Raw genomic sequence first — 14406 nt, 5'->3', positions numbered from 1 at the left:
TGTGACAGCCCACCATTTTAGAGCTCCAGATCACACCCATGTGTTGATTAAACCAAAATTAATTCTGTGAGGAGGCGAAGAATTCCAATCACATGTATCCTCTCCGAGTATTCATAACATGTCAATAACAGTGTACTCTGAAGGCTGAGGCGCAGGACAGGTAGCCAGTGTCATGTGACAGTCCTGAGGGACTAGCTATAATGCCACATCCCTTCCCCCTCCACCTAGAAACATACCAGAACAGAGTGACAGAATGGTGAGTTAAGACATGGCCTTAAATCTTCCCTAATTTATATGGATAAAACGGTAAATTATTTATAAACTATAATACATTATGCACTGTTAGTGACAAATCTCTATATACAATTGTGTAACAACACAGCTGGAACCTGCTACAAAAACAAATGGCACTGTGTTTCTCCTTTAAGTGTCGTAGGCGGCACCACACTGACCGGCAAGTATGTGGGGCAGCAGGGCGAGCTGAGGGAGCCCGTTCTCGGGACTATTGTACAACGGCCCTATAAATACTAATGCTTACTGTCTCCATTTTAAAGATGAGAAAACTGAGGCATAGAAAGAAAATCTTTGGAAGATCAAGGCAGCAAGGGTCAGAGGGGAATGAATGGTAATACCTGAAAATAGAGATTTCAAAGCCACAAAATGAAAGGCCAACACTGCAAGTGTCAATATGATTTTTTTCCTTCTATTCCAGAAAAGTCAGTGCCTAAAGAGTAATCTGTCTGACTGAAGGAGACCTAAGAAAACAGGAAATACACTTTGGTAAAGTGTTATATCAAAGGCAAGCGAGTGTGCTAAGAGGACAGACAGGGACAGCATCGAGCAGGGAGGCAAGGGAAGACGGCGCCAGTCTGCTGGGTCCCACAGTGGTCAGGCAAGGGTCATTCACCTGACAGACGGCCAGGACCACCTCCACGTGCCAGGAACTGGGAACACCCTGGGAGTAAGAACAGCTGTGGTCCCTGCCCTTATGGGAGCTTACATCTTATGAAGGGAAACAAGAAAAAAAAAGTACACAAATGAATAAATGAGTATGGACTGTCATTAATGCAATTAAAAAAACCGTAGGACCTGACCAGTGGTGGAGCATCATCCTGGTCCCAAGTTCTAAACTGCAAGGTCGCCAGGTTGAGCATGGGCTCACCAGCTTGAGCGTGGGATCATTGACAGGATCCCAAGGTCGCTGGCTTGAGCAAGGGGTCACTGGCTCAGCTGGAGCCCCCAGGTCAAGGCATGTATGAGAAGTAATCAATGAACAACTGAGTTGATGCTTCTCATCTCTCTCCCTTCCTGTCTGTATCTCTCTCTCTCTCCCTCACTCTCGTACTAAATAAAAAAAAAAAGAAAAGAAAACCAAAGGTTGAGAGGGATGCTAATGAAGGAAAGGAGTCTCCCTTTGATACAGCTGTCAGAGAATACAAGGCCTGAAGAGGAACCAGCCATGCAGACTGGAAGGAGAAGAAAGCTTATACAGAGAGAAAAGTGTGACTGGCAGAGAGGAGAATGTTATAAGGTGCTATTGACCACATTAGGCCTTAAAAGAAATGATGAAGTATAATCACATGGGTCTGTGATAACATCTACCATTAACAGATGTGCTTAGTGCCCCAAGCTCGAATAACAATAATGATTTTATAAGATACTATACTCTTTTTGATATCTTGGTCTTGAAGCATCCCCAAATGGTAGTAAAATCCGTGAGGCAGGCACCAGGATTATTCACCTCTCTGTTCCTAACACCTAGCATGTAAGTGTCACTCAATTAGGTAACAGCAAAATGTTCAGTTATTTTTTCTTGTGAAGAACAGCTGTACATTAAGAAAAGCTCTGTATTTTTCAAAACTAGCACACAGAAAAAAAAAATTAAACCCAGCAAGAAAATAAACAAAAGATCCAAGAAAGCAGAGTGTTCGCTGAGAACTTAAGGCAGGGCACCTGCCACCGTGGGCCCTTGTGCCACCTCCTCCTGTCCGTCACACCAGGAAGCAGGTCCAGGTGGGACACATTTATAAACAGCCGCGGCCTTTGCAGATCCTGAAATTAAACATACTTAGCACATAACTCAAAGGACAAGCTATTGATACATAAGTCAAGCTGTAAGAAGTCAAACCAGAAAAACAAGCTGCCAGCCTCCTAATTTAGTAAGATAGGATTACTCAAGTTTGGGATTATCTCTCTGCATCATAATACAATTTCTAGAATTCACTCCAGGGAAGTATAAAAATCTGGTCTTTTGTTAGGTACATCTTTGACTTTCAGTCAGTCAGCTAAACAAGTTCAAAGAGCCGGGCAGCCAGAATGAGGTCAGCCTGCTCAAAGAGTCTGGACATATATAAACTTGTGAGCTATACAAATCGACCATTATGCACCTAAATCCATCAAGTTCAATAAAAGCTGAGTTAATTTTGAAAAGGCCTCTTGAATTCATTATGCCACACACCATCTAGTAAATCTTCAGTGAGGTTTACAAATGAGTGCTAACAAAAAAGGGGCGGGGCCACCGGCACTATAAATACAGTGCAGGTGTGGTGCTTTCGCGTGGCGGGAGGCACGCCCAGCCCAATGCCCAATGCGGGCAGAAGCTCCTGCGCTCAGGACCCTCCTAGATTGCCCTTCACGTACTTCTTCATGTGGCCTCTCAACTGTACCTTTTATGATGTCCTTTATAACAAACTGGGAACGGAGAGAGGGAGGGTGGGAGGCGGGTGCTGCACGGGCCCACCGTCATGGGGTCATCTTGCAGCACCCGCAGACAGTGGCCCTACTGCAACCTGAGTGGATTGAGGATCTGGGAAAGCCTGACCGCTCAGTGCACAGACTGTGCTCAGTTTGAACATGCAAAGCATGACCACCCTCTCCCAACCAAGCCTAGGTTTCACAGAATGTATTCTTAGACATGCCCTCTCAGTGATGGGCATGGGATTAAAAGAACTGTCTCAGACTCAGTAAGGTCAAAAACCAAACCACTGCTCTTCCCCCCAAACTTTTCCCTCCTCCTATATTCCCCTAATCACACTGCACCACTCAGCCTCCAGGGACAGAACCTGGGGGCCACCCCCCGCACCCCGATCCCTCTCCCCTCCAGTCAACTTTACCGTCAAACAACTTCAACTAATCCCTCACCTTCTGTGACGAGCTGATTGTGTTCCCCCTCAACATCCATATTTGAAGTCCTAACCCACACACCTCAGAATGTTCCATATTTGTAGTTAGGTTCTTTAAGGGGTCATCAGGTGGAAAGGAGGGCTTTAAGTGGCCGCTCCTCCAGTATGACTGGTAGTCCTATAAACGGCGGAATGTGGACAGCGACACTCATGGAGGGAAGATGAAGTGAAGAACAGGAGAAGGCGGCCATCCACAAGCCAGGACAGGGGCCTGGACACATCCTTCCCTCACAAACCTCAGGAGGAACTGACCCTGCCAACCTCTCAATCTCAGACTCCTAGCCTTCAGAACCATGAGAAAGTAAATTTCTGTTGTTTCAGCCCCCATCTCTGGTACTCTGTTCGGTAGCCTTGGCAAACTGACATACCTCTCTCTTCCTTCTGGGATCTGCTTCTTACCTTGATGGCCTCCTTTGATCCACCTTCCACACTGTCCCCAAATCTGATCCACCATACTGCCACCCTGTGGGCTCCCATCACTCTCAGGACCAAACCTAGCCTCCACAGCATGGCCTCCCAGGACCCTCAAGGTCTAACCATCTCTCTCCTCCCCAACTCCCATGTACACCTGCCCTCCGGGTGTACCAGTTCATAAACAATTCATAAAAAGTGTGCACAAGAATGTTGTAGCAGTGTTATCCAAGTAGCCCCCAAACTGAAAAACACCTAAATGTCTTAACTGTTGACCATGTAAAATAAACTGTGGTATATTCATACAACTCTCGATGTTTATACTGTATGGATAAATCTCAGATGCTACACTGAGCAAAGGGGCCAGAATACAGTAAACTCTACATGATTACATTTCTGTTAACATCAAAAAAGAAGCACAACTAATCTACAGTGACTGACATCAGATGAATGGTTGCCTGGGGGGGGGGGGGAGGGAGATTAAAGGCAACGGGAAAAGGAACTTTCTGGAGAGAAGGAAACGTTTTCTATCTTGACTTGGACAGTGGCTACATGGGATACACATGATCAAAGCCAATGACAAAATTAAGAAAACAACCCCATTTATAACTGCACCAAAAAGAATAAAATACCTAGGAACAAATTTAACCAAGGAGATGAAAGATCTGTATACTAAAAACTCTAGGCCCTGGCCGGTTGGCTCAGTGGTAGAGCGTCAGCCTGGCGTGCGGGGGACCCGGGTTCGATTCCCGGCCAGGGCACATAGGAGAAGCGCCCATTTGCTTCTCCACCCCCCCCCCCCTCCTTCCTCTCTGTCTCTCTCTTCCCCTCTCGCAGCCAAGGCTCCATTGGAGCAAAGATGGCCCGGGCGCTGGGGATGGCTCCTTGGCCTCTGCCCCAGGCACTAGAGTGGCTCTGGTCGCAGATGAGCGACGCCCCGGAGGGGCAGAGCATCGCCCCCTGGTGGGCAGAGCGTCGCCCCTGGTGGGCGTGCCGGGTGGATCCCAGTCGGGCGCATGCGGGAGTCTGTCTGACTGTCTCTCCCCGTTTCCAGCTTCAGAAAAATACAAAAACAAAACCCAAAACCAAAACCAAAAAAAAACAAAACTCTAAGATACTGATAAAAGAAACTGAAGACTATAGAAATAAATAGAAAGATATTTTATTCTGTGCTCATGGATGGGAAGAATATTGTTAAAATGTCCATATTACCCAAAGCAATCTACAAAATCAATTCAATTCCTATCAAAGTTCCAAAGGCATTTTTCACGGAAAGAAGAAAATCCTAAAATTTGTATGGAATCACAAAACACCTTAAAGAGCCAAAGCAATCTTGAAAAAGAACAAAACTGGAGGTATCACATTTCCTGTTTTCAAACTCTACTACAGTTACAGCAGTCAAACCAGTACATTATTGGCCTAAACACACAGATGTATAGTAGATCAGTGACAAAGAATAGAGCCTAGAAATACACTCACACATATTGTATAATGGTCAATTAACTTATAACAAAGGAGGTAAAAATTCTCTTTGGTGAAAGGACAGTCTCTTCAAAAAATGGTGTTGGGGAAACTGGACAGCTCCCCACAGAAGAATGAAAAGGAACCTCGATCTTCACCATATACAAAAAAATCAACTCAAAATAGATTAAAGACTTGAATTAAAGATTAGAAGAAAACATAGGCAATAAGCTTCTTGACTTCAGTCTTGGCAATGATTTTTAGATTTGACACCAGAACAAAGGGTACCAAAAGCAAACATAAACAAAGTGGGATTATATCAAACTAAAAAGCTTCTGCACAGCAAAGATAACCATTAACAAAATAAAAAGAAAACTACTGAGTGGGAGAAAAAATTTGCAAATCATATATATGACAAGGGATTAACATCAAAAATATATATAGAACTCAAACAATTCTATAACAAAATAACAAACAATCAGATTAAAAAATGGGCAGAGGAACTGAATAGACATTTTCCAAAGAAGACAATACAGATGGGCAGCAGGTACATGAAAAGATACTCTAATTATCAAGGAAATGCAACTCAAAACCACAATGAGTTATCATCTCACACCTGTTAGAATGGCTATTCAAAAATACAAAAAATAGCAAGTGTAGATAAGGAAGTGGAGGAGGAAAGGGAGCCTTGTGCACTGTTGGTGGGAATGTAAATTGATGTGGCCACGATAGAAAGCAGTATGAAGGATCCTCAAAATTAAAAACTGAACTACCCTCAGTGGTAGAGCGTCGGCCTGACGTGCAGGAGTCCCGGGTTCGATTCCCAGCCAGGGCACACAGGAGAAGTGCCCATCTGCTTCTCCACCCCTCCCCTCTCCTTCCTTTCTGTCTCTCTCTTCCCCTCCCACAGCCAAGCCTCCATTGGAGCAAAGTTGGCCAGGGCACTGAGGATGGCTCCATGGCCTCTGCCTCAGGCACTAGAATGGCTCTGGTCGCAACAGAGCAATGCCCCAGATGGGCAGAGCATCGCCCCCTGGTGGGCATGCTGAGTGGATCCCAGTTGGGTGCATGCGGGAATCTGTCTGACTGCCTCCCCGTTTCCAACTTCAGAAAAATACAAAAAAAACAAAAACAAAAACAAAAAAAAGCCTGAACTACCATATGATCCAGCAATTCTACTTGTGGATATACAGTGTGTCCGTAAAGTGATGGTGCATTTTGACCAGTCACAGGAAAGCAACAAAAGATGACAGAAATGTGAAATGTGCACCAAATAAAAGGAAACTCTCCCAGTTTCATACCTATTCAGTGCAGTTCGATGTGGGCTCACGCACAGATTTTTTAGGGCTCCTTAGGTAGCTATCCCGTATAGCCTCTACAGACTCATCACTGACTGATGGCTTACCAGAACGGGGTTTCTCCACCAAACTGCCAGTTTCCTTCAACTGCTTATCCCACCGAGTAATGTTATTCCTATGTGGTGGCGCTTTGTTATAAACGCGCCGATATTCACGTTGCACTTTGGTCACGGATTCGAATTTAGCGAGCCACAGAACACACTGAACTTTCCTCTGTACCATTCACATCTCGACTGGCATGGCCATGGGCTGCTCCGCTGTATACACGGTGTTACGTCATCATCTGCGCATGCGCACACACTGCCACATCATCCTACAGAAACTGGGAGAGTTTCCTTTTATTTGGTGCAGATTTCACATTTCTGTCGTCTTTTGTTGCTTTCCTGTGACCAGTCAAAAGTGCACCATGACTTTACGGACACACTGTATATCCAAAGGAAACAAAGACACTAATTCAAAAAGATACCCTATTGCCATATTCATTGCAGCATTATTTACAATAGCCAAGACAAGGAAACAACGTAAATATCCAGCGATGGAAGAATGAATAAAGAAAATGTTGTATATATGTACACTAAGATATTAGCCATATAAAAGAAGTTAATCCGGCCACTTGCAACAACCTGAGTGGACCTTGAGGACATTATGCCAACTGAAATAAGTTAGAGAGACAATTACCATATGACCTCTCTTATATGTGGAATATAAAAAACAAAAAAACCCCAAACAAACCAAAAAAACAAACAAACCCCAAACACCTAAACTCACAGATACAGAGAACTGATTGGTGGTTGCCAGAGGCGAGGTGGGGGATGGAGAATGAGCAATCTGGGTGAAAGTGGTCAAAAGGTACAAATTTTCTTTCTTTTTTTTTTTTTTTTTGTATTTTTCTGAAGCTGGAAATGGGGAGAGACAGTCAGACTCCTGCATGCGCCCGACCGGGATCCACCTGGCACGCCCACCGGGGGGGACGCTCTGCCCACCAGGAGGCGATGCTCTGCCCCTCCGGGGTGTCGCTCTGCTGCGACCAGAGCCACTCTAGCGCCTGGGGCAGAGGCCAAGGAGCCATCCCCTGTGCCCGGGCCATCCTTGCTCCAATGGAGCCTCGCTGCGGGAGGGGAAGAGAGAGACAAAGAGGAAGGAGAGGGGGAGGGGTGGAGAAGCAAATGGGCACTTCTCCTGTATGCCCTGGCCGGGAATCGAACCCGGGACTTCTGCATGCCAGGCCGACGCTCTACCACTGAGCCAACCGGCCAGGGCCAAATTTTCATTTATAAAATAAGTAAGTCATGAAGATGTAAGGTCCAGTATGATTACAGTTAGTAATACTGTATTATATATCTGAAGAGCTGCCTAGAGAGCAGATCTTAAACATTCTCATCACAAGAAAAAAACTGTGTGGCGATAGATGCTATCAAGACACAGTGTGGTTGTCATTGTGCCATATATACATACAGCAAACCGTCATGCTATACACCTGAAATTACCACTATGCCAATGAAAAACAACCTTTGCAGAGAAAAACATCCAAGACCTGCACACTTACAATGTATGAATTTAATAGTATTAAGCCTTAATCAAATTGACTTTTATTAGTTGATTCTTGCATGTGCCCTGACTGGGAATCGAACCGTCAACTGTGTCATATTGGGACAACTTTCTAACCCAGCTAGGGCCATCAAATTGATTTTTAAGGCAATACTATTTCAGAGAATGTCATTTTGTTCTGTATGTTCTGATTTTTCCTTGTGATGTTTTTTCTACAGAAGTGAACACTGATTCAGGTTTTCCATGCAGGAGAATCAGCATAAACAACTGCGTAACTAAACAATGCTTGCTCTGAAACTCATTTCCTTAGAGAAGAATGCCACTCTACAGTCTCCTACTGACCACCAGCCAAGCTAAGGCCCAAATCACAGGAGCTTCCCCATCTCTGGTATGTCCCCACCCTCTTCTGTTCTGAGGCTTTCCCCACCCTGCCGACACCCCAGTGCTTTGCTGGAGAACTCCCATGACACTGCTGGGGACCTTGAGTGATTCAGTACCAAACATTCCTGCCCCTTGGACTAGGCATCAGGACTGGTTAGTATAGAACTAGGATGAAATCCCAGGATAACCTCGCTCCCACTCCATGATCCTGAGACTGATGTTCGTGAAAACCACGCGATTTGCTCAGAGCTGAACTTCACATATGAGAAAGAAGATTTCCTCACCTTGAGTCCTTTGTGAGCAAGAGCTCGTCTATAGCACGCTTTCACGTTCCTGTTATCTATCTGAAGAGCCTGATCACAGTCCTGCTTTGCCTCTTCAAACTGGCACAGCTTCAAGTAACAGAGAGCTCTGGTATAATGTAACAGAACTCAGTATTATGAAAGCGAAAGAGAACATACCTATAAATTCAGACAGCTAAGATAAATCAGAAAACAGTTCAAGAAGTATATTTCTAAACCACAGCTGTTTCTCAACTGAAACCTAACACTTAAGTCCAATTATGACATTTTCTTGCAATACTTGTAATTATGGCACTGAGGATACAACTACAATCAAAACAGAGTCCCAGCCATCAAGGAAGAGACAGACAATTGTGTTTAAAACAAGAAAACACAATAAAATCTGTATAAGATGCGCTGGGAGAACACAGCTGAGAATATCATCAGATCTGGTGGGGCTGAGGAGAGGGGAAGAGCAGTCAGAGAAGACTTCCTGGAAGAAGTGACACTGAAGTATGAAGTGAGAGTATTCAAAGCACAGGTACTGGGGTGAGAGGTGAGATACAGGGAGGGGGGAGTGAAGGCCAAGGGCACAGCATGTGCACAGTTCTACAGTGAGAGCGTGATGTTCCTGAAAGATTAAGACAAGGGTCACATGGCCACAGTGCAGGAATGGGACTGGAAGAGTGGACACATCAGATCACAAGGGACCCTGTAAATCATGGCAAGGAGGTTGAGCTTTATCCTGAACTTAATGGGTTTTTAAATAGGGCCTGACATGTTCACCATGTTCAGAGAGATCACTCTAACTGCAACTTGGGGAATGAGAAAAGAGGGAACAAGACTGTGCAGCACACCATGAGAGTGCTGCAGATGTCAGGAAGAGACCGTGGTCATCCGGAGCGGGGAGTAATGGTGATGGTGGAGAGAAAGGCTCACACTTAAAGCGAAATTTAGAAGGTAGGACATCGAGCTTCTGACAAACTCGGAGAGGTGAGGGAGGATATCTTGTCATGAGTGCAGAAGGGAGGGGAGCGCTCAGGTCCAAAACTCAGAGACAGAGTTAGAGGCCATAACTGGAAGGTGGTAAACCAACCAGTGGAGAGAACAGAATGGCCAAGGGGCACAGAGAGCAAAAACTGTATACACTTTTAGAACCCCAAGAATACCAGAGGGAAAAGAGGAGAGCTAGGCAATGAGCTGTCTGCCCACCGCCACGGGGAGAGGGTGCCCTCAGGGAAAACTGAGTGGCCATTAATGCACAATACCAGAGGCTGAACAGAAGGGTAGAAATATACCTGGTGCAGTCAGTGATAAATCTTTGGCTAAAAGGTTACCAATAGAGAATAATGTACAAAAACAAAGCAGTGAGAAGTTCAATTAAAAAGACTTCATCTGAAACAGCTAGGAAAACTCACACTATGCGTCCCTACAGTCCCTGTGTAGAAACTATACCTTATTTTACTTGTCATTCCAGACTCTACCTACTCCCTAAAATTCTCCAAATCACCATCTTTTAACATAACGTGGTGAAGATGACACCTGAGCAGCATTCCAGAACAATCTGGCCATTCCTACTGCACATAAAAAGATGCTGGTCCCCTTCCTTCCCTAGCACTTCAAGAAATAAGAGCACTTAAGTCACTAATTTGAAAGGCAAGTGTTCCCACTCCTCCCATGGAGAACAATGCTCAGGCCCACAGCTGCAGCAAGGCCGGACGGCAGGACGGCTCAGAGCAGCCCCAGTCAAAGCCGGAAGCGCAGCCCGTGCCTAACAGGCTGCGTCAGACCTCCCAGCCGCCACACCTCAGGTTTTCAATCTCTCCAGAACTGGTATGGCCCCCACCTCTTAGACAATTTGCTATATAAATTCTCAGGACCATGGGAAAAAACTCTGACAATTAATCTGTCTATATTTTTAATAAAAAATATTAACATAATATATAAAGTTACAAAGAACTTGCCTGTTTGTATAAATGGCACACTCCTTATTGTTCATCTTTAAGCATTCACTGTATTTACTAACAGCATCTTTATAGTTTTTCTCCTTTACACACTGATTTCCTTCTTCTTTAAGGGTTTTAAACATGTTTTCATCTATAAACCCAAAAAATTAAAAAAAGATTGAAGTATTTATAAGAGTATATTCATAAAATCTTAAATACATCTGTAAGTAAATCTTCCATTGCGAATGAACCTGACCCATACCATGCAGAGCTAGAATCTAAAAGGGACAAAACTTGTGTATGCAAATTAAAAAGATAAACTGGCTATAGGTAAAACTAATTATATGATGACATTTATTTCGAATCAGAAAACAAATAATTCTGTCATTTTATTCATATTGGCATGCCTTTTCTCTCCTAGAGATAGATCTAGTGTTTTGTTAAAAAACTGTCTTGTGAAAAATGAATAAACCCATTAAAGCCTGAAGCAGACACTTACCCAGTAGCCCAAATGTCTCTGGAAAAATCATACCTCTTCACTCAGCTCCTGCAGTTTAGAGCCAACCCCACCTTAGCCACCTTTTCCAGTAATCTTTGTTTTCTTAATCAGCACATTATATTCCCTTGGCCAAAATAATCTAAATGGCCAGAATTTTAGGCCTATGAGAGCCAATGAGCTACAATAAGATTTCTGCGGCAGTATTTATCCGGTGATTCTTGCTCTTCCCTGTGGAACGAGGGTAAAGGGAAAGTCTGTCTGAGAATCGGTCCAACGAGCAAGGGAAAGGCCAAGACAGAGAGCGAATGGAGAGCGTCTGAGTCCTAATCCAGCCCTCCTGAAGCATTCTACCTGTGGATTTCTCCACACGGGTACCAATAAAAAGCTTTTTTTGTTTGTTTGTTTCAAGCCTTTAAGAGTTGGGTTTTGTAACCTGCGTCAGATAATCCCAACTATTATCATAACCTATTGTCTTACAGTGATCATGGCTGACTCCCTGCTCAGGATCCATCTTCCCCTCCCTGAGGGTACCTTGAAGCTATCACCCTTCTCCGGGTCAGCCCACATGTTCAAGGGAAGCTGACCCTACTGATCAGGAACATGGGCCTATGCCAACCAGGGCATGGCATTTCCTCACCATAGCAACTGGCTCAGGAATGGGCACATGACCCAACAGAATAAGTACCAACAGAACTCGAGCCAACAGAACAGGATAAAAAAAGCTATGACTCTAGAGCAACAAATTCCCTTATTCTTAAATCAATGCCACCAAAAGCAATGGTGTCTCTCCCTGCGGACACTGATCCGTGCAGACAAGAAGCCTCAACGGCTGTGGTTCCACCGTTTCTGGCCAGGCCTGAACCCCGATGAGCTGTGGTGATTTTAGTGCCTGCTAGGCCCTTTCAGTTACATGAGCCAAAACCATTCCTTACAATTTAAGTCAATGCATTTTCTGTTACTTGCTAGCAAAGTTCTCTAACACACACAAAGTATTAAAATTTAAAGTTTTAAATCTATATAGTAATTTTACCCTGCAAAATAACTTGATATAAAATAAAAATCTTTAACCTAAAATTTAACATATACCTTTAAATTCTGCAATCTAAAAATCTTGATAGATGTACTGAATTTATACTATAAACTTGAATGTAAATGATAATCTTATTTGTCCCTCTGCATAAATGGCATAAAATGTTCATTTTTTATTTCAAATAACACAGTATTTCTGTCTGTTTCAAATTTCAAAGGGGTCAAATGAACCTCCCCATGAATCCTGGTACATATAAGCACTAAAAAAATACTATAAAGCATTTCCCCCCTCAATTTGCTAAAAACCTTTCATCCAGCTTTTCTTCCAACAATGATTGTAAGCCCTTGCTATCCATTCACGAATAGTCAGCACACTATGAAAAGTTGAAGCTAATTATACTTGCACTTATGATTTGCTATCACAGATCTATAGTATGGTTATTATATGTATTTTGTTAATAATAAATAGCCACCCCTCATTGAGCAAATGCTTTGCCCCATTAATGGACTAGACAACGAGAGATCTACGTCATTGCTCTGGGACTGCTGAGTCATCTGAGCGCCGTGGCAGATGGTCACTGCTTCTTCTTTCAAGGCAATGAAGAGGATGAAGGTCTAACATGAGCCACTGGGACACCATGACTCAGGAACCTCAGAGTTTCTGCAAGATGAAGCTCAACCTGGGAACATGCATGAAGTTCCTAAGCAGGCAGGAGAAATGAGGCCTCAGCTAGCTTTAAAGCAAAAAGCATGAGTGCAGTCACATTTACTGAACACTCTGCACAAAGAATGAGGCAGGTGTTGCAGCAATGCAGATATGTGGTCAACTATAAGGCAAAAGAAAGAACCTGCTATTTATTTCAAACACGTCAATCTTATTGGCGTAGCACAGACCTATATGCTACCTAATTTTCTTCTTGTTAATACAATGCTAACTTAAGTTCTACTGAGTCTATTGTAATCTTACACAGTCAACATTTGCTATGCATTTTATATGCATATCTCCATTTATTACTGAGACCAACTCCATTAGATAGCTACTCATATTAACCCTTTTCATGCTCACCAGGACACTAGAGATGTGAAAAAAGTCCTTAAGACTCTGTAGCTTAAAAAAAAGAAAACAGGGTCTTCAACCTAGGTCTGATTCTAATGTTTTACTGTGAAAGTATACACAGCTCAGAATAACCCTCAGAAGAAATGAACGTAGGCTCCCCCCACCTGTGATGCCCGGCTGGCGATGACTGCAGGAATCTGCCCCTTGATCTGGGGGCCTCTCTTCTGGGGGCCTCTCTGCTGCAGGCCACGCTCGCAGTTGCGCAGAAGTGGGCACAGAAGGTATGGCTGACAGCTTCTCCCGCCAGCCTGGTCCATCCATATCCATTAAAATTCTTGTTATTCTAAAAAAGAAAATGAGTTTTTTCTTTTGATCATGCAATTTGCATTTTATATTACCAAAGGTCATATCAAGAACTAAAGATTTACAAATGCTATGCATTTGTGTACTTCCCTGTAGAAAACACACGATCTTGAGCTGTTGGCTATACACATGAACTATCTTCAAAAGGACTTTTAACTATTGCCAAAAACTGACCCTGGCCAGATGGCTCAATGAATAGAGTTGTTGTCCCAGCACACCGAAGTTTGTAGGTTTGACTCTGGTCAGGGCACATACCAGAAGCGATCAGGAATGCACAATTAAATGGAACTAAGTGGAATGAGCTGACACTTTTCTCTCTCTCTCTCTCTCCCTACCAAACCTCTCTCTCCCTCCCTCTTTCTCTCTCTCAAATCAATAGAAAAGTTAAAAAAAAAGTTGCCAAAAATTATATTACTTCAGATCCTTTCTGTATCAAAAGAAAAAAAAATTAAGATTTTCTAATTAATTTAAGTATGTAAAAATGAATATGCAATATAATTTTAATTTTTGAAAAGGTGAAATATAAAAATAAAATTGAGGAGGCCCAGAAGAAATGTCACATATACATTTAATATAATTACTAAATTGATAAAATGTATTATTCCTGAGAATACTCAGAAGCACTTGGGAGTTTCCATGCCCAAATTATATACTAAAGACAGGTGTACAAGACTGGGCCAAAACTAGCTGTCATGTGGAATACTGCTTTTTTCTTAAAACATTTAGATGCAGTTAAGATACTCTTACCTTGTATGTTTTTCACCTCTAAAATTATTCATATCTAAAATTATTTTTCATATGCATGAAAAAGAACAGGATACTGGAGTCTACTATAAAGGCCCTTATATAAAAGACATTTACTAATAGCCTTCATAAAATTCAGATTAACA

The 14406-nt window shown here is 43.1% G+C and overlaps 1 protein-coding gene across 3 annotated transcripts in view; it reads right to left on the bottom strand.

The window, feature by feature from the left end:
• The window catches only part of SPAG1 (sperm associated antigen 1), an 84284-nt gene that overhangs the window by 4000 nt on the left and 65878 nt on the right, over positions 1 to 14406 (bottom strand). For all 3 annotated transcript variants that reach the window (XM_066379225.1, XM_066379226.1, XM_066379227.1), the window contains 3 exons: positions 13318 to 13496; positions 10587 to 10719; positions 8626 to 8752 (listed from right to left, as the gene is read on the bottom strand). In XM_066379225.1, coding sequence (XP_066235322.1) covers positions 8626 to 8752; positions 10587 to 10719; positions 13318 to 13496 — 439 coding nt within the window. The remainder of the gene's footprint in view (positions 1 to 8625; positions 8753 to 10586; positions 10720 to 13317; positions 13497 to 14406) is intronic.

This window comes from Saccopteryx leptura, chromosome 3 (genome assembly GCF_036850995.1).
Source record: "Saccopteryx leptura isolate mSacLep1 chromosome 3, mSacLep1_pri_phased_curated, whole genome shotgun sequence".
Lineage (NCBI taxonomy): Eukaryota > Metazoa > Chordata > Mammalia > Chiroptera > Emballonuridae > Saccopteryx > Saccopteryx leptura.
This window is presented reverse-complemented; position numbering and strand designations above follow the sequence as displayed.